Genomic DNA, 23,100 nt, shown 5'->3' with positions numbered 1-23,100 from the left:
TAAGTTAGGACCCCTTGTTTTTCAAAAGAGAAGTGGTCCCAGTACTGACCCTTGGGAAACACAACTGTCAAGCACCTTACAGTCTGAAAAATGACCATTTACCAGAACTCACTTATCTGTCCTTAGACCAATTTTTCATCCAAGCTGACACTGACCCTAATACTCCACGAGCTTCAATTTTGTTAATTAGCCTTTTATGTGCTACTTTGTCAAAAGCTTTAAAATTCATTTGGACAACATCTATTGCATTAAACTTCTCTGTTACTTCATCAAGAAATTGCAATTATATTAGTCAAGCATGATCACCCTTGTACCAATCCATGCTGGCTCTCCTGAATTAACTCAAAGCTCTCCAAGTGCCTGTTAGTTTTTTTTTCCCCCTGATTATTGTTTCTAAAAGCTTACCCATTATTGATGTTAAACTAACTGGCCTGTAATTGGTAGGTCTCTCCTCACATTCTTTCTGAAATAAGGATGTCACATTGGCCACTCACCTCCTCTGGCACAACTCAGTTTCTAGTGAAGATTGGAAGATAATGGCAAACATTTCTACTATTCCCACACCCAGCAACCTGGGATCCAAGGCATCCAACCAGGTGACATATCTGCTCTAAGCGTAGCCAGGTTTCCTGATACATCTTGCCTATCAATTTTAATTGCGCCTATTATCTCTGCTGTGACTGATATTTTGTTAGCATCCACTTCCTCAGTTATAACTGATACAAAGTACTTGTTAAATATTCTAGCTTTGCCTTGCACCTCTAAGCATACATCTTGCCCGAATAGAACCCACCCCATCTCTTACTACCACAGCTTAAAACAGCGAGAAGAGAGCCGCGATTTTTATAGTTTAAAACAGCGAGAGGAGAGCCGGGAGTTTCATACTTTAAAACAGCGAGAGGAGAGCCAGGAGTTTCATACTTTAAAACAGCGAGAGGAGAGCCGCGATTTTTACAGTTTAAAACAGCGAGAGGAGAGCCGGGAGTTTCATACTTTAAAACAGCGAGAGGAGAGCCGGGAGTTTCATACTTTAAAACAGCGAGAGGAGAGCCGGGAGCACTCGAGGAGAGCGGACTTGCATGAGAAGGGCAGCGGTGGCAGAGAGGCCCCTTCAACCTGCTTCTACCTGTCAGAGCTGAAGTGTGACATCAAAGGAAAACAGGTAGGTGATTGGTGGGTCTCTCTTCTGTGTCTCTTTTGATTGACCAAGTAGTTCAAATCAGGAGACATTATTACAGCTGAAGAGTACAGTTAAGAAATTCACTTTTAAAATATTTAACATCCAAATTAATTAATTAAATAGAATAGAGATGACTGGGCAGGCGATGTGTTGCAGCTGTAGTATGTGGGCACTGGTGGGTGCCGGTCCGATCCACGGTGCTCTAAGAACTACAGCTCAGAGTTGATGAGCTGGAGTCCGAACTGCGGACACTGTGACACATCAGAGAGGGGGAGAGTTACCTGGATACTGTTTCAGGAGACAGTCACACCCCTTAGATTAATTACGTCAAATCTGGTCCGTGGTCAGGGACAGGAGGGTGTGACTGCGAGTGTGCCAGGTATGGGGATCCAGAATTTAGCTATGGAGGAGCTTCAGCCAGTGCCCTTGTCCAATAGGTACAAGGTTCTTGTTCCCAGTGTGGACGAGGGCGCAGACTGCAGGGGGGTGAGTGAACTAACACAGCACCGTGGTACAGAGTGCCATTCAAGTGGGGGGAGAAAAGAGAAATGTAGTAGTAATAGGGGATAGCATTATTAGGGGAATAGACACTGTTCTCTGCAGCAAAGACAGAGTCCCGAAGGCTGTGTTGCCTACCTGGTGCCAAGGTTAGGAAATCTCTTCTGGGCTGGAGAGGAACCTGGAGTGGGAGGGGAAGGATCGAGTTGTCGTGGTCCATGTAGGAACCAACGACATAGGTAGGGCTAGGAAAGAGGTTCTGCTGAGGGATTATGTGCAGCTCAGGGCTAAATTGAAAAAGCAGAACCACAAAGGTAATACTCTCTGGATTACTATCTGAGCCACATGCAAATTGGTGTATAGAGGTAAATGTGTGGCTCAAAGATTGGTGTGGGAGAAATGGGTTCCGATTCATGGGGCACTGGCACCAGTACTGGGGAAGGAGAGGTTCTGTTGGTACGGGCTTCATTTGAACCATGCTGGGACCAGTGTCCTGGCGAATTGTATAACTAGGGTTGTAGATAGGGCTTTAAACTAATTGGGGGGGGGGGGAGAGGGAGGGTTCAATTGAAGGGAAGATTAGAAAATCAAAAATAATTGAGAGAGCAGAGGTACAGGGTAGTAAAGAGGCGAACAATAATCAAAGTGTGACAGGAAGGGGCAGAAAATATAAGCAGAAGAGTGCAGCAGAAATTAGAACCAGAATGAGTAATAATGGTATAAAATTAAAGCTTAAGGCTCTTTATCTGAATGTATGCAGCATTTGTAACAAGATAGATGAGTTGACGGCTCAAATAGAAATAAATACATATGGCTTGATAGCTATTACAGAAACGTGGTTGCAGGGTGACCAAGACTGGGAACTCAATATTCAAGGGTATTTGACATTCTAGAAAAATAGGCAAAAAGGAAAAGGAGGTGGGGTAGCTTTGTTAATGGGGTGGTGAGTAGTGATATAGGTGCGATAGATCGTGACGTGGAATTAGCTTGGGCGGAAATAAGGGATAGCAACGGGAAGAAGTCACGGATGGGAGTCATCTATAGGGCACCGAGGAGCTGCCTCACTGCAGGACAAAGTATAAATCAGGAAATAATGGACGCGAGGGAAATAAGCCTGCAAGGCTATGGGGAAAGAATGGGATAACGGAACTGGCTGGATAGCTTTACAGAGAGCCGGCATGGACTTGACGGTCTGAATGGCCTCATTTTATGCTGTAATGATTCTAAGACTCTAAAAACAAGTTATAGAGATGCGAGCAGGAAGTTACTAAGGACACAAATGGCCTTTACTCTGTTCCTACTACTAAATCACATCAGGGTGCTTGTCACCTACAGGCTGATTGCAATAAGATCACCAGCACCTTCTTAAGGCCAGTTAGGAATGGGCAATAAATGCTGCATGCACATCTAATAAAAAAAATTAAAAATCAACTGGAAGCAACAGGCAAAATGTGCCACACAATTATGCTAAAGATTATCTGTGTCTACATAAGGCTTTCTTGAAATAATTTCTCTAGTTGAGGTAAAGATTGTTACAAAAATTTCACATTTTTTGATATTCAGTTTAAAAATAATTTGTGCTAATAATTTATTGCAGGCTACAGAAAAACTCCACTGGGAAGCTTGACACAAAAGGAGTTAAAGGCATATAAGGAACAAAACTGCTGTCATCATGGAGATTCGTCTATGTTGGAGGCTGGTAGATTACAAGTGTAAATGCAAAAAATCAACTTGAATTTCTTTAACAAGGAACATTCCAACTGGAAAAGAAACCTTTCCTGAATATGAACAGAAGCATCTGCAAGCTTAGTATGAGAGACACATTCTTAGAAGGTGGCAAGAGGAGAAGAGATAGAGAGGTTTAGGAGAATAGAATTGAAACTATTGAAGGTCCTGCCACTGGTAGTGGATGGGGGTACTTTGTTTAAAAAATATGTATTTTTGTATACTTTATGAAGACAGTCTACATCTTGCTCATTAAAATGTTACCATAAATTTTGTTTAAATTTTATGCCCGACAAAAATCACTCAACAACATTGCTGAATAGAAATTCCAAATAACTAACAGTGACAAACCAGGGCAAGAAAACAAAGACAGATTAAAACTAGAAAAATATACCTTTATTGACTCATCAAATATCTCTGGTTTCTAATGTATTATCTTCAAAGAATCAGGCACTGAGCCCAGATTACTTCAGAATTTCACTTAAAAGCTGCCAAAACAATTGTTAAAACGTCCAAACTGACAATGTAGCAGCTAAGAGAGACGTCACTTTTAGTGGCATCTGTCTACGGGCGACAGAGAAAACTAAAGTGAAAATGCAGCTTTTTTTCGTTCATAGGATGTGGCACTGCTCGCTAGACCAGCATTTATTGCCCATCCCCAATTGCCTTTGAGAAGGTGGTAGTGAACCACCTTCTTGAAGTCCATGTGGTGTAGGTACACCCTCAATGCTGTTGGGGAGGGAGTTCCAGGGATTTGACCCACAACAGTGAAGGGAGCTTTTGGGAACAAAACCCGAGTGCAATAGCAAAATAGACAACAATCAAATTAAATTTGAAAGGAAGAAACTAAAAGCAAAACAAACTACAGTGAGGTGGGTGACTATGTCTATGTAACTTCTAAATAGTGGAACATCTGTTTAGATCTGCCAAACATGAGGAATGCTCCTGCTTAATTACATAGCAACACATGCCTTCGCTTAACAGCTTCTAACTTACACCTGTGGCAAATCATCAAGGACTGTGCGCTAATTATCATATATTTGGAATCTGAGTGACATTTAGACGCCACTGTTTTGCTCACTAATAAATTCTTCCATGACATATGCAACCTGTGTTCTATGAATTTTCAATTTATATTAACTCAGTTGGCCTGACATGATTAATATGAAGGCCTTGCTAACTAGGATCATATTATTTTAGACGTACAGTAAACAATTCAGCACCAGAGGTGCAATTTTGCAACTTTTTATCGGATACTTTAGCATTCAGCCTTCCATCTATGTGATGGAAAGTCAGGTCTCAAATTGTTTTATGTTAGCTATGTTCAGGTATAGTGCACCTGGAAGAAACTACACAGCCAAGAACTTTATTCACATGTGCTACGGTTTGAAGACTGTATTAAGTCTGGCTTAACACTCCTCCTTTCCTTCTGAAATAAGTTTCTTCAGCTAGTGAGGGCAGATGTAGTCAATTAATTCATACAAAGCATGACATGGTTATGAAGATTTTAGCATTAAGTAATTTCTAACATGTACAAGAAAAACGGTAATAGAACTACAAATCAAGCTTAATCAATAGAGCACAATTATCAGTGTACTTACGGCTGCAAACTGGAAAAGAGCTATTGATTTGCTCCATGACATCTGTGAGGTCTGTACTTGTGTCCTGGGGTGGAATCAATAAGTCATCTGAAAACAACACAATCAGAAATCAAGAAAATCAGAAAGTCATCATACAAAAGTGATTCTGACTACCTTTAATTTAAAGAGAAAAAAAAATTGCACCTACTATTGTTATGACCCAGCAGTTGGTAAAGCTGAGTTATTTAAAAACCCCAGAGGCAAACTTTAAACAACTGTCATAACCTATATTTTAAGTGGTATGTTTGAGAGGCAGCTCTAAATTCAGGAATCAGACCACCAGTTCTCGAGAGGTTTTTATATCAACTTACATGAGATATTTATTAATTTACACAAGTTAAACATATACACATTTCAAATTACTACTATCATAACTTTTAACAAATTCCCAAACTAATCTCCACTAAGGCAACAGCAAGCCATAGACTTTAAGCATAGAAACTTAGAAAACAGGAGCAGGAGTAGGCCATTCGGCCCTTCGAGCCTGCTCCGCCATTCATTATGATCATGGCTGATCATCCAACTCAATAGCCTGCTCCCGCTTTCTCCCCATATCCTTTGATCCCTTCCGCCCCAAGAGCTATATCTAATTCCTTCTTGAAAACATACAATGTTTTGGCCTCAACTACTTTCTGTGGTAGCAGACACCACGCAAAGCATTTTCACCTTACAAATTCAAAATGATGTTCCTTTCACTTTGCAGACACAGTGGGAGGCTTACAGGCTTTTGTCTTACATTGTCTCTGCTCTGTACACACAGAACTGCTATCGGTTATACACAGCACATCTCACTGAATGTAAATTCTCACTGTATCACCAGCCCCTTTGAACTCCACCTCTCCTACCAATAAAACCCCTTTCATAGTAACAATTTTATTAGTAATATAAACATTGCTTGGTCTCTGCTAGTTAGGTGCCAGATTTCACTCCCCTTCTTTAATGCTCTATTCAACAAAATGCAAATGCACTGTCCCTCTCTTACCTCTCAAAACTAGTACACATCAAAGCACCTAGACTAGCTGGCTTTAATCCAATTAAGACACACCCACAGGCTAACCCTCTATTTTAAAAAAAAATTCCAATAACGTTATATACATTAATAGCTTCATGACATTCCCCTCCTTATCGAAAAATGAATCGTCATAATTCTAAAAGACGGCTTCATTTTAATAATTCATCTCACACTATCTCCTATATTTATTACACTATTACATTACCAGATGCATTAACATAACTATATTTACAAGATACACCCTCTGCTTCTTTCTTCTATCTGGAATATTTATTAAATAATTTACTTCACTCAGTTTCTTTTCAATCTTGTAAGGCCCACTAAATCTTGCATTTAATGAATCACCTAGTACTGGTAACAAAGCTAGTACTTTCAGAGCGTTTCTGTACCCCAAAATTTCAAACAGATTTTTCCTGAGTTTGTGTGCCCCACTTTATTACAATGAACGCACCTCAATTTTCGAATGTCACTTCTATCTTCAGCATCTTCCTTTTTATTCTGAGAAAAAACTTCCTGGGGACTTCCAGCTACTCCTCCTCTTCCCTGACTACCTGCCTTCCTTCCATCTTCCCAATTTTTATCCTTTTCCAATTTGAAAGGGTGACGAAAAAAAGGTTTAGCTCTATGAACTAACTCATAATCATTAACTATCTCTGCTGCTTGTCTTACAGAACCAACCTTCTGTTCCTTCACATGAGTTCTAACTACCGAAGGGATTGAATCTTTAAATTCTTCCAAAAGAATTACTTTCCTAAGAGGTACATAGGTTGTCTCTACTTTTAAAGCCCATGTCCACTGGTCAAAATTACTTTGTTTTGCTCTTTAAAACTCAATATAAGTTTTTCTTTTCCTCTACTTCTATTATTTTTAAATGTATTTCCATTCTTTGCTTTATCTCCACCTTTTAGCTTTCGATCCCTTCCCCCTACCCCACCCCCACTAGGGCTATCTGTCACTTGCTCATCCTGCTTTTTATCCTTAATGTCATCATTAGCATATTCCATAGCTAATATCACCACCGTCAACACCCCTTTGTCCTTCTGTCTATGACATCTTTGGCAATCTCTTCTTTGCCTCCACCTATCACTGGCCCTCTCTCCAGCTCTACCTGTCCCACCCCCCCCAACCAGCTTATATTTCATCTCATTTCTATTTTCCCTCAGTTTTGATGAAGAGTCATACAGACTTGAAATGTTAACTGTGTTCCTCTCCGCAGATGCTGTCAGACCTGCTGAGTTTTTCCAGCCATTTCTATTTTTCTTTTTGTTTCAGATTTCCAGCATCCACAGTATTTTGCTTTTACCTTAAGTTTGCCCAGGTTGTTTTCTCATATTCCTAAATTTCTGCCTGTATTCAGGAACCAACTCAAATGCACTCAAAATAGCCTTTTTCATCACGTCATAATTCACCGACATTTCTTCTGATAGCGAGCATATACCTCATGCACCCTACCTAACAACTTAGACTGTAATAATAACTGGACATCCAGTTTTCCTGTAGCCATTTCAACTGTTTAGCTAACCTCTCAAATGAAATAAAGAATGCTTCAATATCTTTTTTCCTCAAACTTTGGAAGAGCTTGTACAAATTTAAACACCTCTCCTCTGGGTTCTACTCTGGAGATGAGTCCTTCCTCACCTATTGGCATCTCTTTTTTAACTACCAACATTTTCAGTTCGAATTCTCTCTTTTTTTTCTCTTTCCTCCTTCACAATTTCTAATTCCCTTTTAAAACCATTTTTCTCTGTCCTTTGCTTCTAATTCAAGCTTTTTCAGATCCTTTGCTTATTCAAATTCAAGCATCTTCATTTGTAACTGAAGTCTCACTACCTCCAGCTGTGACCCACTAGTCTCAGGTTTCACTTCCAACTGTAGATGCTGTGTCATTATACTCTTAATTACATCTGATTTCCTAGCCCTCGTAGGTAACCCCAATTTTAACTTATCTGTCAACTCTGTTAACTTACTTTTGATTATTTTGTCCAACCCAATCAGCGTTATCTCTTCTACTCCCAGACAAGTCCTAGCAATTGCCAAAGCCATCTTGCATTCTCACCACTTCTAAAATACCTCACCAACTCCTGAATTCAAAGTGCCTCTTGTACTCGTAACCTTAAGATTCACCAACTCCAAACCAATCAAGGAATTGGAAATATTTTTATCCCGGACGGGCCCCCAATTGTTATTACCCAGCAGTTGGTAAAGCTGAATTATTTAAAAATACCAGAGGGAAACTTTAAAAAACTTTCATAAACTATAGTTTAAGCGGAATGTTTGAGAGGCAGCTCTAAATTCAAGAATCAGACCACCAGTTCTCGAGAGGTTTTTATACCAACTTACACGAGACATTTATTAATTTACACAAGTTAAACATACACACATGGCTACAAATTACTATCATAACTTTTAACAAAAATAAAAACTAAAAAATAAAAATGAATATTGAAAAAAGGGGATAAAAAAGGGGTGAGGACGAAGGAGAGAGTTCATGGTCTGAAGTTGTTTAACTCAATGTTAAGTCTGAAAGGCTGTAAAGTGCCTAATCGGAAGATGAGGTGCTGTTCCTCCAGTTTGCGTTGGGCTTCACTGGAACATTGCAGCAGGCCAAGGACGGACATGTGGGCATGAGAGCCTAGATTGTAATTTGAAAGAGCCAGCACAGACTCGATGGGCTGAATAGCCTCCTTCTGTGCTATACTATATTTTATGATTCTATATGAGCATTCTCAGTAGGTTACATATATGTTAGATTCCAGCTGATCAAAATAGAGAGGAAGTTGAAAAGTCCAACTAATTATCCTGTGGTTTAAATGTGAATGCAGTGCTGTCATGAAACTAACATTTTTTTCATAATATTTTTCTGTTTTATTGTGAAGTAGGTTTATGGGGGTAGGTATAGTTGGGCGTGTGTGTGATTTAATTACATTTTGTAGTCAAACAGACTGCAAGCTTTAAATCATCAAAAGAAGCTAGTGCTTGACATGCTAATGAGTAAACATGGATGTTGGCTTAGTATGTAAGGTGTGAATGGAATTTGCATTTTTAGATAAATGAAGGGATATTTGGGTTTCAAAGGGATCTTGGTCTGTTTACAACTAGCCAGATAAGCAAGGCTAAGGAATGTGTTTATTTTTCCCAAAGGTTACTGACAATATATAGTGGCAACATGGAAGTTTTATATTATGAGGAAGATACAGTTTCAAAGACATATGGAACAATATAATTTACATATTAAAAAGACAGAAGCATATATAAAGGAGAATGAAAGGTTATGTGTCAGAAGGCCATGTGAGATCTAACAGGAGTGTGTGAAATAGCCTTAATGAAGCCTCCAACATTTGCGCATAAGTCTGCTATCTAACAAAACTGAAGCTGGAGAAAAGCAATCTGGAATTCCACTGTCCAGGGTATTATGTTAACTTGCTGAGTTTGTTTTAAATCTAAAATGGACCGTTGCCTTAAAAGGAGTATAACTGGGAGTCAGGTTAATTAGGAATTTTAGGAGTTTTTATAGTAGTAATTGTAGTCTTAAGATGCTTGACATCTGTTATTTTATTAATAAATTTTTTAATTTTAATTTTTAAAACCTCTAAAGTTCTTGCTGGATTTACTACTTTTGAATTCAGTGCATATACCTCATACTAAATACAAATTGCAAAAGCGTTGTGATAACTCGACCAAGTTCCCCTCATGGATTTGGTCCGCCTGGCACACATCATTTGCTAGGTCATAACAGTTCTCTGTCGTCCTCCAGACTGGAAACTCTGACTTGGTTTTCTATCAGGTCCAAATAAGATTCTTTTTAAAGAGCCTACATTCAGAACCCTGACCAGTAAAGATCTAAGAAAGCAAAGCACCTAAATGCTACACATGTGTAGAACTTGCAGATAAAACATTGAAAACATAAAAAATTAATAGTGCTTTAAAGATAATGAAAGCAGCTTGTTAAAGTCATGGAGGCCTGCAGCCAGATATCAGCTAGTCATTAACCAGTTACTAGAAAGTTTGTAAGAGCAGTATTAGTCACCTGATCTCCAATTTTCTCCACTGTGGTGCAACTGAGGCTGTTAAGTGCCACTAAAAGGAACATTGGATTGAGCCATGTCCAGCACGATGTTTCAGTGCCAGTGAGCTGTAGCATAGCATCATTCAAAAACAGAAAAACCCTTGTGCAAGGAGGGAAAATAGAATATGCTTCTGTTCTGGGATTCAGGCAATTTGTAGCATCATGATTTCCAATTAAAATATGCAGTGAGATGGCTAGGTTCATTCACCTTTACATATGGTTATGAATGGGATAAATAAGGCAAACAATGTGGGCTTCTAAGCTGAGCTAGCTGACGTGATCTGCGATACTAGACTAGAGGATAGATCAATAGAGGAGCATTGGCAGACATTTAAGGGGATATTTCAGAATATTCTGAATAAGTATATTTGAACATACGAAATAGGAGAAGTAGGCCATTCAGCCCCTCAAGCCTGCTCTGCCATTCAATTAGCTCATAGCTGATATGTTTGTGTTTCGAGTTCCATATTCCCAAATACCTTCAATAACCTTTGATTCCCTCACCTAACAAGAATCTATCTACCTCTGCCTTAAAAATATTCACTGACCCCCATCTCCACCGCCTTCTGAGGCAGAGAGTTCCAAAGTTACACAACTCTCAGAAAAATTCCGCCTCATCTCTGTCCTATAAGGGCAACCCTAATTTTAAAACAGGTGCCCACTAGTTATGGACTTACGCACAAGAGGAGGCATCCTTTCCACGTCCACCTTGTCAAGACTATTCAGGATCTTATACATTTCAATCAAGTCACTCCTCACTCTTCTAAACTCCAGTGGAAACAAGCCCAGCCTGTCCAAACTATTCTCATATGACAATCTGCTCATTCCAGAGATCAATCTAGTAAACCTCCTCTGAACCACCTCCAATGTATTTACATCCTTCCTTAAATAAGGAGACCAAAACTGCACACAGTATTCCAGAGGCGGTCCACCAATGTCCTGTATAATTGAAGCAAAACACTCATACTTTTATGTTCAATTCCTCTCGTAATAAAGAATAGCATTCCATTAGCGTTCTTAATTACTTGCTGTACCTGCATACTAACTTTTTGTGACTCATGCACAGGAACACCTAGACCCCGCTGCACCTCAGAATTCTGCAATCGTTCTCTGTTTAAGTAATACTCTGCCTTTTTATTCTTCTTGCCAAAGTGAACAGCTTCACATTATCCCACATTTTACTCCATCTACCAGATTTTTCCCCACTTACTCAACTTATCTATATCTGTCTTCACAACATACTTTCCTATCTTTATGTTGTTTGCAAATTTAGCCACCATGCCTTTGCTCCCCTCATCTAACTCATTGATGCAAATTAGAAAAAGTTGAGGCCCCAGCACAGACCCCTGCGGGACTCCACTCGTCACATCCTGCCAATCAGACAAAGGCCCATTTATGCATACTTTGTTTTCTGACAACCAGCCAATCTTCTATCCAGGCTAATATGTTACCCCCTACACTATGAACTTTTATATTCTGCAATAACCTCTAATGTGACACCTTATCAAATGCTTTCTGGAAATCCAAGTACAGTATGTCTACAGGGTCCACTCTATCCACTGCACATGTTGCTCCTTCAAAGAACTCCAATAAATTGGTTAAACATGATTTCCCTTTCACAAAACCATGCTGACTCTTCCTGATTACCTTGAGTTTTTCTAAGCGCCCAGCTACAACCTCTTTAATGATCGACTCTCATACCTTCCCCACTACAGATATCAAGATAACTGGCCTATAGTTTCCTGTTTTCTTCCTCTCTTCCTTCTTGAATAGAAGGGTTATATTTGCTACTTTCCAGTCTGATGGAACCTTTCCAGAATCGAGGGAATTTTGGAAAATTAACACCAATGCATCAACTACCTCATTAACCACCTCTTTTAAGACCCTAGGATGAAGTCCATCTGGATCCGGAGACTTGTCAGCCCACAGCTCCATCAGTTTGCTTAGTACTGCTTCCCCAATGATTGTAATTTCACCAAGTTCCTCTTTCCCCTCCACCTCCTGATTTACAGTTATGACTGTAATGTTTTTTGTATCCTCTATAATGAAGACAGAAGCAAAATATTTGTTCATTTCATCTGCCATTTCTTTATTATCTACTATTAACTCCTCATTCTCTCTCTCTAGAGATCAACACTCACTTTACCCACTCTTCTCTTGTTTAAATACCTGCAGAAACTCTTGCTATCTGTTTTTACATTTCTATCTAGCTTCCTCTCATACTCTAATTTCTTTCTCATGATTAACATTTTAGTCATTCTCTGCCATTCTTTATATTCTGACCAATCATCTGACCTGCCACTCATTTTTGCGCAGTTATATGCTTTTTCTTTAAGTTTGATGCTTTCCCTAATTTCTTTAGTTAACCACGGATGGTGGTTCTCCCTTCAGAAATTTTCTTTATAGCAGGGGTATACTTATTCTGAATATTCTGAAACATCCCCTTAAATTTCTGCCACTGCTTCTCTATTGATCTGTCCTCTAGCCTAGTATCCCAGGTAACTTCAGCTAGCTCAGCTTTCATGCCCACATAGTTGCCCTTATTTAAGTTTAAAATACTAGTCTTAGACCCAATTCTTTCAAACTGGACATAAAACTCAATCATATTATGGTCGCTGCTACCTAGGCGTGCCTTTACTCTGAGGTTGTTAATTAATCCTGTCACATTACACAATACCAGGTCTAATATAACATGCTCTCCGATTGGTTCCAGAACGTGCTACTCTAAGAACTATCTCAAAAGCATTCTATGAACTCCTCATCCAGGCTACTACTGCCAATCTGATTTTTCCAGTTTATATGTAGATTAAAGTCACCCATGATTATTGCAGTCCCTTTATCACAAGCACCCAATATTTCTTCTTGTATACTTTGTCCTACATTGTGGTTACTATTAGGGGGCTTGTAGACCACTCCCACTAGTGACCTCCTCTTTCCTCTACTATTCTCATCTCCACCCAAACAGATTCTGCGTCCTGATGTCCTGAACCAAGGTCATCTCTAACTATTGTACAAATGCCATCCTTGATTAACAGTGCTGCCCCTCCACCTTTACCTAGCTTCCTATTCTTCTTGAAAGTCATACACCCCTCAATATTCAGGACTCAATCCATGTCATCTTGCAGCCAGGTCTCCATAATGGCTATCAGATTTTATTTACTATCAATTCATTTACTTTGTTACGAACGTTCCATGCATTCAGATGCAAAGTCTTTAGCTTAGTCTGTTATCCTTGTAACATTTAGTCTTGATTCTTTGGGCATTCTTAGGTTTTTTTCTCTCTGTCCCTTCCTGCCATTCTCTGACCCTCATTTCCCATATTAATATTTTTCTCTCTTACCTTGTCTCTATTCTTTGATATACCACATCTTTGCACATTTGTTCCCTTGCCCCCCACTATTTAGTCTAAAACTCTGTCTACTTCCCGAGTAATACGGTTCGCAAGAACACTGATCCCAGACCAGTTCAGGTATAGGCTGTCCCAACGGTACATCCCCCACGTTCCCCAGTACTGATGCCGGTGCCCCACAAACCAGGACCCACTTCTCCCACACCAGTCTTTGAGCCACGTATTCATCTCTCTAATTTTAAGCACCCTATGCCAATTTGTATGTGGCTCAGGTAATACTCCAGAGATTACAACATTTGAGGTTCTGCTTTTCAATTTTGTGCCTAGTTCCTCATACTCTCTATGCAGAATCTCTTTCCTAGTTCTACCTATGTCATTAGTGCCTACATGGACCATGATAACTGGATCCTCCCCCTCCCAATGCGAGTTCCTCTCCAGCCCTGGGCAGATGTCCTGATCCCTGGCACTGAGCAGGCAACACAGCCATCTGGACTCTCGCTCTTTGCTACAGAGAACAGTGCCAATCCCCCTCACTATACTGTCCCATACTACCACTACGTTCCTTTTTGCTCCCCCCACTTGAATGGCTTCCCGTGCCATGGTGCCATAGTTAGTTTGCTTATCCATCCTGCAGCCCGCACTCTCATCCAAACAAGCTGAGAGAATCTCAAATCTATTGGACAATTGCAGAGGCTCCTGCACTCTTGTCCTCTGGGCCTCACTCACAGTCACACCCTTCTGTCCCTGACCACTGACCAAATCAGAAGACCCTATCCTAACTGGTGTGACTGCCTCCTGGTACAAAGCATCCAGGTAACATCCCCCTCCCCGATGTGTCACAGAGTCTGTAGCTCAGCCTCTAGCTGAGACTCTGGGCCGAAGTTCCTCAAGCCATAAACGCTTACTGCAGATGTGTGTGCCCTGGATCACAATGGTTATCCAGGAGCTCCCATATGTTGGAGCCTTGACACATCACCTGTCCTGCCATCCTTAATGTGTTTTAAATAATTACTTAATTATATTAATCACTTATTTATATTGCTCTTTATGTATTTTATTAACTTTACCATCAATTTGTGTACTATTTTAAACCTTAGGGATAGGATAGAGCTTACCCACTTATCAAATACTCACTAAACAGCTAGTTCCTTTCCCAGTAGTAGAGCAAGAACCAATTCCTACAGGGTGAGAAGGACAGAAAAAGGAAACAAACACCGCCTTCCCCCTCTTCACTGAACCCCCCCTCTCACCAAACTCCAAGTCTTCATTCAGTTAACTCAGCTGAATCCGTTTTCCTACTGTAAAGAAAAATTCTAAGGGGTGGACCCACCATCCCTGGTTAACTATAGAAATTAAGGAAAGCATCAAACATAATGTAAAAGCATATAACTGCGCAATGATGAGTGACAGGACAGATGATTGGTCAGAATATAAAAAACGGCAGAGAATAAAAAAGCAGAGCATTACTTAAACAGAGAATGACTGCAGAATTCCGAGGTGCTGAGAGATTCAGGTGTTCTGGTACGAGTCACAAAAAGTTAGTATGCAGGTATAGCAAGTAATTAGGAAGGCTGATGGAATGCTATACTTTAATACAAGAGGAAATTAACATAAAGGTATGGATGTTACGCTTCAGTTATACAGGGCATTGGTGAAGCCACATCTCGAATACTGTGTGCAGTTTTGGTCTTCTTACTTAAGGACGGATGTAAATGTGTTGGAGGCAGTTCAGAGCAGGTTTACCAGGTTGATACCTGGAATGAGTGGTTTGACTTATGATGAAAGGTTGGACACACTGCAGTTTAGAAGAGTAAGGGGTGACTTGATTGGAGTATATAAGATCCTGAATGGTCTTGACAAAGTGGACATAGAAAGGAGGTTTCCTCTTGTGGGTGAGTCCAGAACTAAGGGGCACTGTTTTAAAATTAGGAGTTGCCTTTTTAAGACAGAGATGAGGAGAAATTTTTTTCTCTCAGGAGGTTGTGCGACTTTGAAACACTCTCCCTCAGAATGCGGTGGAGGCGGGGTCATTGAATATTTCTAAGGCCGAGGTAGATAGATTCTTGTTTGGCAAAGGAATAAAAGGTTATTGGGGGTAATTGGGAATATGGAATTTGAAACACAAGCAGATCGGCCACGATCTTATTGAATGGCAGAACAGACTCGAGGGGCCAAATGGCCTACTCCTGCTCTTATGTTCTAAAGGGTGACAAAAAATAGACTCAGCGGATTGAATACTCTATGGAACACCATTGTTCCAGCATTCCAGGGACATGAAATGTCATGCTGTATCAAATAACCACCTTTAAGAATGAATAATAAACTTTGGAGCTTCTTTCCATTAACCTTTGGGGAGAAGGAAGAAGCAATACTACCTTTTCTTTGAATGCTTCGAATAGAATTCCTTGATAGAGATGATTGTGCATCATGATGGGGTTAGCTAGATGGACCGTTTGGCTTTTTACTGTTCAATACTTCATATTCATGTCAGGTACAATTATGTACCATACTGGTAACAGGTTTTTTAACTTATCTGTGGGTTAAGGGGTACTTGCATTTATTTTCATGTGAATCTTTTCATTCATCACTAACCTGTCTGTGAGCTGAAGTCCTCATTATAGGTTTGACCATTTTCAGCAAGCTGAAAGGATGTAGTTGAAGAAACAGCTGTAACTCCGTTCAGTTTCGATTCTGTTAACGGCTATAAAGAAATTGCAACAGTAGAAGTCACACAGTAATAATAATAACATACTACTGTTATAAATTTTAACAAGACTCACAGGGATGGAGAATGTACTTGATAAAATAGTTATTAAAGAATATGGGTAGGTTATTGGTCATCATTGGGACATTTGTTATAGTCCACACATATTCTTTACTTAGATGAAGGACATGTTATGTAGTTTTCTTCAGCAGTCAGGCTACAGTGGGAATGAAGCCAAATGAGTATTTTGTAACGAATGAGTTAGTGTATTAATGTTAGAGAAAATACTAGTCTCCATATGGAAATAGGGCAGGCACCCTAATATAATTTAAAGTTATTGACTCCTGTCAGTAATTATTGCATGGTTTACATTATAAAATACAGTGATCTATGTGGTCCCAACTCCACACGTCTCACCTGGATTATAATGTGATAGACTGGGAGCATCATTCCCAATTACTTGCTTGAAGAAAGTTGAACCAAAACACCAGCTAAAACTGAATGTTTATCAGAGAATTTGAAATGTTATTTTAACTCCATCCCATTGATTGAATGAGAAAAGGGGTAGGAAATGAGATTGCGCTTGCAATCTCTGTCACGTAGTATGGGAACAAGCAATTTTTCCTCAGGTAGAAGGATTTGAAAGTCGCCCATGGGACACTTGCACCTCAACACAGGCAGCTAAGAGGGGCAAATATCTAGAAGATTGTAGTCTACCTACCAATTTGGTGATGATGCAAGTGATGAAGGGACAATGATCATGACCAAAAGAAAGTGTAACCAAACAAGGTTAAACTAGAAAAACTGATTTAATTTTCAAAAGGGCTATAATGTTTGAGAAACATCTTACAAGATACTTGGCAGGATTATAATTGGGGTTGGTACAATGTACTGACTACTGACTCTCAAAGTTATGAACTGCATGGCAGAAGTTAATGCTGTAGCTTAACTGCAAGCCCGGACCAAGAGCTGGGCTAAGATCTTGTGGGAGGGAGAAAGGGAGGGAAGGGAGCTAAGATCTTGGCTGGGTGGTGGTTGAAGTCCAAATTTGCCAACTTGATGTGGCACAACCACAGCAACATCCTCCAATGCCACATTGCTTTTTGCATCAGGTTCAAAACTACAACACGATTGTAATTGAGAATATACAAGTTAATTGAGCAAGGCATTTGCACATAGTTTTGGTGGAGTCCTGACATACACAACTGACCAACTTTAAGTAATTGGGGGCAGTTGCAATATCACCCCAGACAGCTTGTTCTGAGCTTTCTAAAACATTAGATGGAAATGCATTGTATCCCTTTAACATAAAACAAAGAGATGATAAAACTGATTTATTCTGAGGTTACTTAAGGTTTTACGAGCCAATTTATAATGCCTCTTCCAAAAATCAGTTTTGCTTCCAGAGTTTAAATTGTTGCGAATACTATTCCATTGGAGACATGGCACTTGTGATGATATCATGACACTGGTGTCATTTTTCTAGATTATCGCCAGGAGGGATAATCAGTTATTTAAATAGTTTTCCTTAAATTTGCAATTTCACTTGTCTTGTTGGCAACTTCCAACCCTGTACTCATTCTATTCTGCATTCTTGATCACACAAAACTAGGTGGGAATGTAAGTTGTGAGGAGGATGTGATGAGGCTTCAAGGCGACTTGGACAGGCTATTTGAATGAGCAAGAACATGGCAGAATGGAATATAATATGAATAAGTGTGAACGTATCCACTTTGGTAGAAAAAGCAAAAAGGCAGAGTATTTCTTAAATGGTCAGAGATTGGCAAGTGTTGATGTCCAGAGGGACCTGGGTATCCTTATTCATGAGTCACTAAGCATGCAGGTGTAGCAATTAGGAAGGCAAATGGTAAGTTGGCCTTCATCACATGGGGGTCTTAGTACAGGAGTAAAGATGTCTTGCTGCAATTTTATAAAGCCTTGGTGAGACTGCACCTAGGGTATTGTGTACATTTTTGGTCTCCTTATCGAACAAAGGATACACTTGTCATTGAGGGAGTGCAACAGAGGTTCACCAGGCTAACCCTGGGAAGGCAGGATTGTCTTATGATGAGAGATTGAGGAGACTGGGCCTGCATTCTCTATAGTTTCAAAGAATGAGACGTGATCTCACTGAAACTTACAAAATTCTTAGTGGGCAGGTGTATATAGGATGTTTTTTCTGGCTGGGGGTGATTCTAGAACCAGAGGACAGTCTCAGAATGAGGGGTAGGCCATTTAAGACTGAGATGAGGAGCAATTTCTTCACTCAGATGGTGGTAAATCTTTGGAATCCTCTACCCCAGAACACTGCGGAAGCTCAATCATTGAGAATGTTCAAAACATAAATCGATAGATTTCTGGATACTAATGACATCAAGGGATATGGGGATAGCGTGGGAAAGAGGCATTGAGGTAGATGATCAGCCATAATTTAACTGAATGGCAGAGCAGGCTCGGTAGGCCAAATGGATAACTCCTGCCCCTATGGTCCTATAAGAATTTTGAGCAACTTTGTCTTGGACCTCAGGCAAGGCTGATCAGCTTTCCGTCAGTTCCGGTATGTAAGTACACACACTCTGTGGATGACATGAAGATATGTACAAACATATGAATTTGAAACAGGAGTAGGCCATTCAGCCCCTTGAGCCTGCTCTGCCATTCAATAAGATCATGTCTGAACTAATTGTGGCCTCAACACCACTTTCTTCCCTATCTCCAGTATTCCCCTGTTAGTCAAGAGTCTATTTCTGCCTTAAAAATATTCAATGACCCTGCATCCCACCACCCTCTCGGAAAGAGAGTCCCACAGACTCAATCTTCTGAGAAAAAAAAACTTCTCATCTCTGTCTTAAATGGGAGATACCTTATTTTTAAACTGTCCCCCCCTTGTTCTGGTCTCTCCCACAAGGGGAAACATCCTCTCAGCATCCACCCTGTCAAGTCCCCTCAAGATCTTACATGTTTCAATAAGATCACCTCTCATTCTTCTAAACTCCAATGGACACAGGCCCGACCTGCCCTCATAAGATAACCCCCTCATGCCAGGAATCAGTCACTTCACTGAACTGCTTCTACTGCAATTATGCCCTTTCTTAAATAGGGAGACTAAAACTGTACAAAGTACTCTATATGTGGTCTCACCAATGCCCTGCAAAACTGTAACAAAAGATCCCTACTTTTATATTCCATTCCCCTTGCAATAAACAACAACATTCCATTTGCCTTCCTAATCACTTGCTGTACCTGTATACTAACTTTTCGTGATTCATGTCCCAGGACATCCAGATCCCTCTGTACCTCAGAGTTCTGAAATCTCTCTCCATTTAGAAAACATACTGCTTTTCTATTCTCCCTACCAAGGCGGACAAATTCTCATTTTCCCACATTATACTCCCATCTGCCAAAGATTTGCCCACTCACCTTCTATGTCCCTTTGCAGACTCCTTATGTCCTCTCCACAAATTACTTTCCTACCTATCTTTGCGTCATCAGCAAATTTAGCAACTATACATTTTGTCCCTTCATCCAAATCATTGATATGAATAGTAAATAGCTGAGGATCCCTGTGACACTCCACTCTTTATATCTTGCCAACCCTAAAATGACCCATTTATCCCTACTCTCTGTTTCCTGTTAGCTAACCAATCTTCTATCCATGCTAATATGTTATCCCTACATCATGAGCTCTTATTTTGTGTGTTAATCTTTGATGTGGCACCTTGTCAAATGCCTTCTAAAAATCTAAGTACACCATATCCACAGGTTGCTCTTTATCCACATTGCTTGTTACTTCTTCAAATAACTCAAATAAATTAGTCAAACACAATTTCCCTTCTTATGAAACCATGTTCACTCTGCCTGATTGCATTGAGATTTTCTAAGTGCCCCACTATAACTTCCTTTGCAACAGATTCCAGCATTTTCCCTATGACAGATATTAAGCTAACTTGCCTGTAGTTTCCTGATTTCTGTCAGATATATAGCTGCAGCATAGAGAAGAATATGCCAAAGAGTGCCAGTGCTAGAACAAAGCACTGTTTGACCCCACTGCAGATCTCAAAGGGTTTTGATGTTGCTCCGTCATAGTTGACCTACCCATCACATTGGCATCGAAAGAGATCACCTTGAGCAGCTCTGGCGGGCAGCCAATTTTCTTCAGCATGGCACTCAGAATGGTATTCAGAACTTAAGTGGTTAACATGCTGCGAACTTGGTTCTTTATCTTTCCTCTGCCCCCATAGTCTCCCTGGCCTTGTTCTTGCATTTGCAGTCATAGCCTGCATAGTTATGCACAGGAATGCCAAAAAGCACTTTCCGTTGATGCACAAATACTGCCACAGTCTTCAAAGGGAGATCAAATCTCAAAGTCTCATTAAAAATAAGGTTTGAGACATTAATGACCAGTTATCTCAGCTCACAGGAGTTCTGCTTCTGGTAATGAAACATTTATCTTAAACAATTTAAACTGGGGCACGCCACATTTTTCAAATCATTTATTCACAGCACTTTCCCTTACACTGACAGCATGATAGATCTGCACGGTATAATGACACATTTCTCTCAATGCGAGAGCAAAGCATTGTCCCCCTGAATGTTGAGCACTCGCTGCAATACAGGTGCACAGTCTGTTAAGCAGCTGCTAAAAATGACTGACTACTTATTAGTGCATAGAATGTGTCCTAGTTTACACCAATCTTAAAATCCAAAGTCTTAAAATGTTCTGTCAGCACCTGAAAATTAAAGAAATAATACAAATCTGTTTAAACCTTCATTTTAACAAATGAAACAAAATCTGATGAGTGCTGAATAGTCCCCGGTACTAATGTACAGGGTGCTGCCTATTTGCTGAATGCTTAGTCTATTCCGTAAGTAAATCACAGGAAGTTATCATTGCACACGAGTTTGTATAGATAGCCTCCATCAGTCAATTATGCAACATCACAAAGGGGAAGCATCATTTTTGTGTGAGACAGTTTAAAAATAAATTTTAAATAGAATGGCTGGAGTTCTGACACTAGCATAACTATTTGCTATACCATATAATGGAGCTGTGTTCAACAACAGCTTTCTCCTTAACTTGATAAAATGTCCCGGTGCTTCACTGAGGTAAAACCAGATACTGTACAGAGAGGAAAAAGGAATTAAAGGACGGAGCTGAAAGCATGGTCAAAGAGAGGAATTTTGGAGAGAGGGTTAGGAAGATCAGGGGGTTTATTGTGACAGGTGAAGATGACTGAAGGCAGTGCAGCCCAGGGTGGATGGGTGGAGATGCAAAGCAGGTCAGAACTGGAAGAATGAGGGACTGGTACAGAGGTCCAAGGAAAGGTGCAGGTCTACAAGTGTAAGGTTATACAGGGTCTTGCAAGTGGAGACAAGGGGCTAGATTTTTGCAACTGAGGCAGGTATCTCGAGTCAGGAAATTTCCCGACTGGCCTGACCTGCCCTGGTTAAAAAGTGCCTCGGATTGTAATATTTTCACTCCAGAGGGGTGGATGCATGATGAAGGCAGGCCTGCCAACCCTGGAAATAGATGCTAGGAGGGCAAGGTTGAGGCCGGCTGGTTAGAAGGCCTGATCAGTTCTCTAGGATGTGGTCCCAATGTTTCAAAAGATTTTAGGCCCTCTGTCCTTCACCTCTCACCCAGCCCCCATGCTCCCTCATACCATCCATGCCAACTTACCCAACATCAACTATGGGCAGACCTGAGGAGCCATGTGGAGATCAAAATAAATACATTTTTAAAAAGCTAATACAGCTCCGACTACACAGACTTGGTTGTGAAAAAGCTGCCATTCATAGAAGCATCAAACCTTTTCAATCTCAAATGGTTAATCTCTTATAAAAAACAAAGAAACATTTGTTCATAACCCTAATTCCTAAATAGCCTCTTTAAGTTGTCAGACTGTGAACTCAGAACCACCTGCTGAGATAATTGTAGCTTTTGAAAGTCAACCAGGTATTCATCATGAATGACTCTTAGGGAAATGTCAACAAATAACTCTGTTGAAACTGCTTGAACAGATATTACATCCAGCTGGCCTGTCAATCAAAGCAGTTCAGCAGAGTTTTTTTTAAACAATCATTTACAGCTGCAGCCAGTTTTTTTTTCCAGAGCGGGGAATTTTAAAAAAATTAAGATCATGACTGTTAAACAGACCTTATTTGCCCTTCAACAATGTTTATTCGTGACTCCCACAGTATGGGTGTGCAGCAGCCATGCAACAGCCAAAATGGGATCTGTTTGAACTCAGCACAGCTGAGTTTGGGTTTCCCTCCTGTGTGATTCATGCCCAACCCCCTTTCCCTTACCAGCAAAAATGGGATCTGTTGGACATGGGAGTGGGACTTCCAGATCCAGGTCCCACCTGCCAATTTTAAAGTTCTGCAGAGTCTGGGAGACTGCGTGAAAATCCGGGTCAAGGGTTTCGAATTTAACTCAAATGCTTTGGCCTGTTGTTACAGTGCAGGTAAAACATTGCCTTGTGGCTTATTAGTGGAGTAGGTGATGTCTGCCTGTTGGCTGTTGTGATGTATGAGATGCTTTGTTTGGTCCAATTTATTTATGTACCATTTGTTTAGATTGTTGCAGTTTTAAGCAAGTGACTGCAATGTTTTATCTCCACTGCTAGCACTTTGGGATGCTCAAAACTATAGTAAAAGAGGTCGTTGTAGCTGGTCTCTCGTCTGAGTTCGAACTAGACAACAGTTGATTTATTTCTCTTCTACACCACCAGTGAAGCAGAGAAATGTAGTTCTTCTCAAGATGTAGCTATATTCACATAGAAAAGTACCATGTATCAATCATAAAGAAAAGCAGCATGCATCACCTAAACCTAAACAAATGACTCTTGAATAGCATTGACCAAGGCTACATCACAATGGCCGGATTGTATGGCCCCGCCGCAGCGTATCTCCCCCCAGCGGAT

The 23,100-nt window shown here is 40.3% G+C and overlaps 1 protein-coding gene across 8 annotated transcripts in view; it reads right to left on the bottom strand.

Annotated features, from left to right (window-relative positions):
* Nucleotides 1-23,100, bottom strand: part of utrn (utrophin) — a 630,893-nt gene that overhangs the window by 3,386 nt on the left and 604,407 nt on the right. For all 8 annotated transcript variants that reach the window (XM_078556557.1, XM_078556553.1, XM_078556558.1 and 5 more), the window contains 2 exons: nt 16,063-16,171; nt 5,005-5,091 (listed from right to left, as the gene is read on the bottom strand). In XM_078556557.1, coding sequence (XP_078412683.1) covers nt 5,005-5,091; nt 16,063-16,171 — 196 coding nt within the window. The remainder of the gene's footprint in view (nt 1-5,004; nt 5,092-16,062; nt 16,172-23,100) is intronic.

This window comes from Cetorhinus maximus, chromosome 14, assembly GCF_964194155.1.
Source record: "Cetorhinus maximus chromosome 14, sCetMax3.hap1.1, whole genome shotgun sequence".
NCBI classification, from domain to species: domain Eukaryota; kingdom Metazoa; phylum Chordata; class Chondrichthyes; order Lamniformes; family Cetorhinidae; genus Cetorhinus; species Cetorhinus maximus.
The sequence above is the reverse complement of the archived record's forward strand: the minus strand, read 5'-3'. Positions and strand labels throughout refer to the sequence as shown.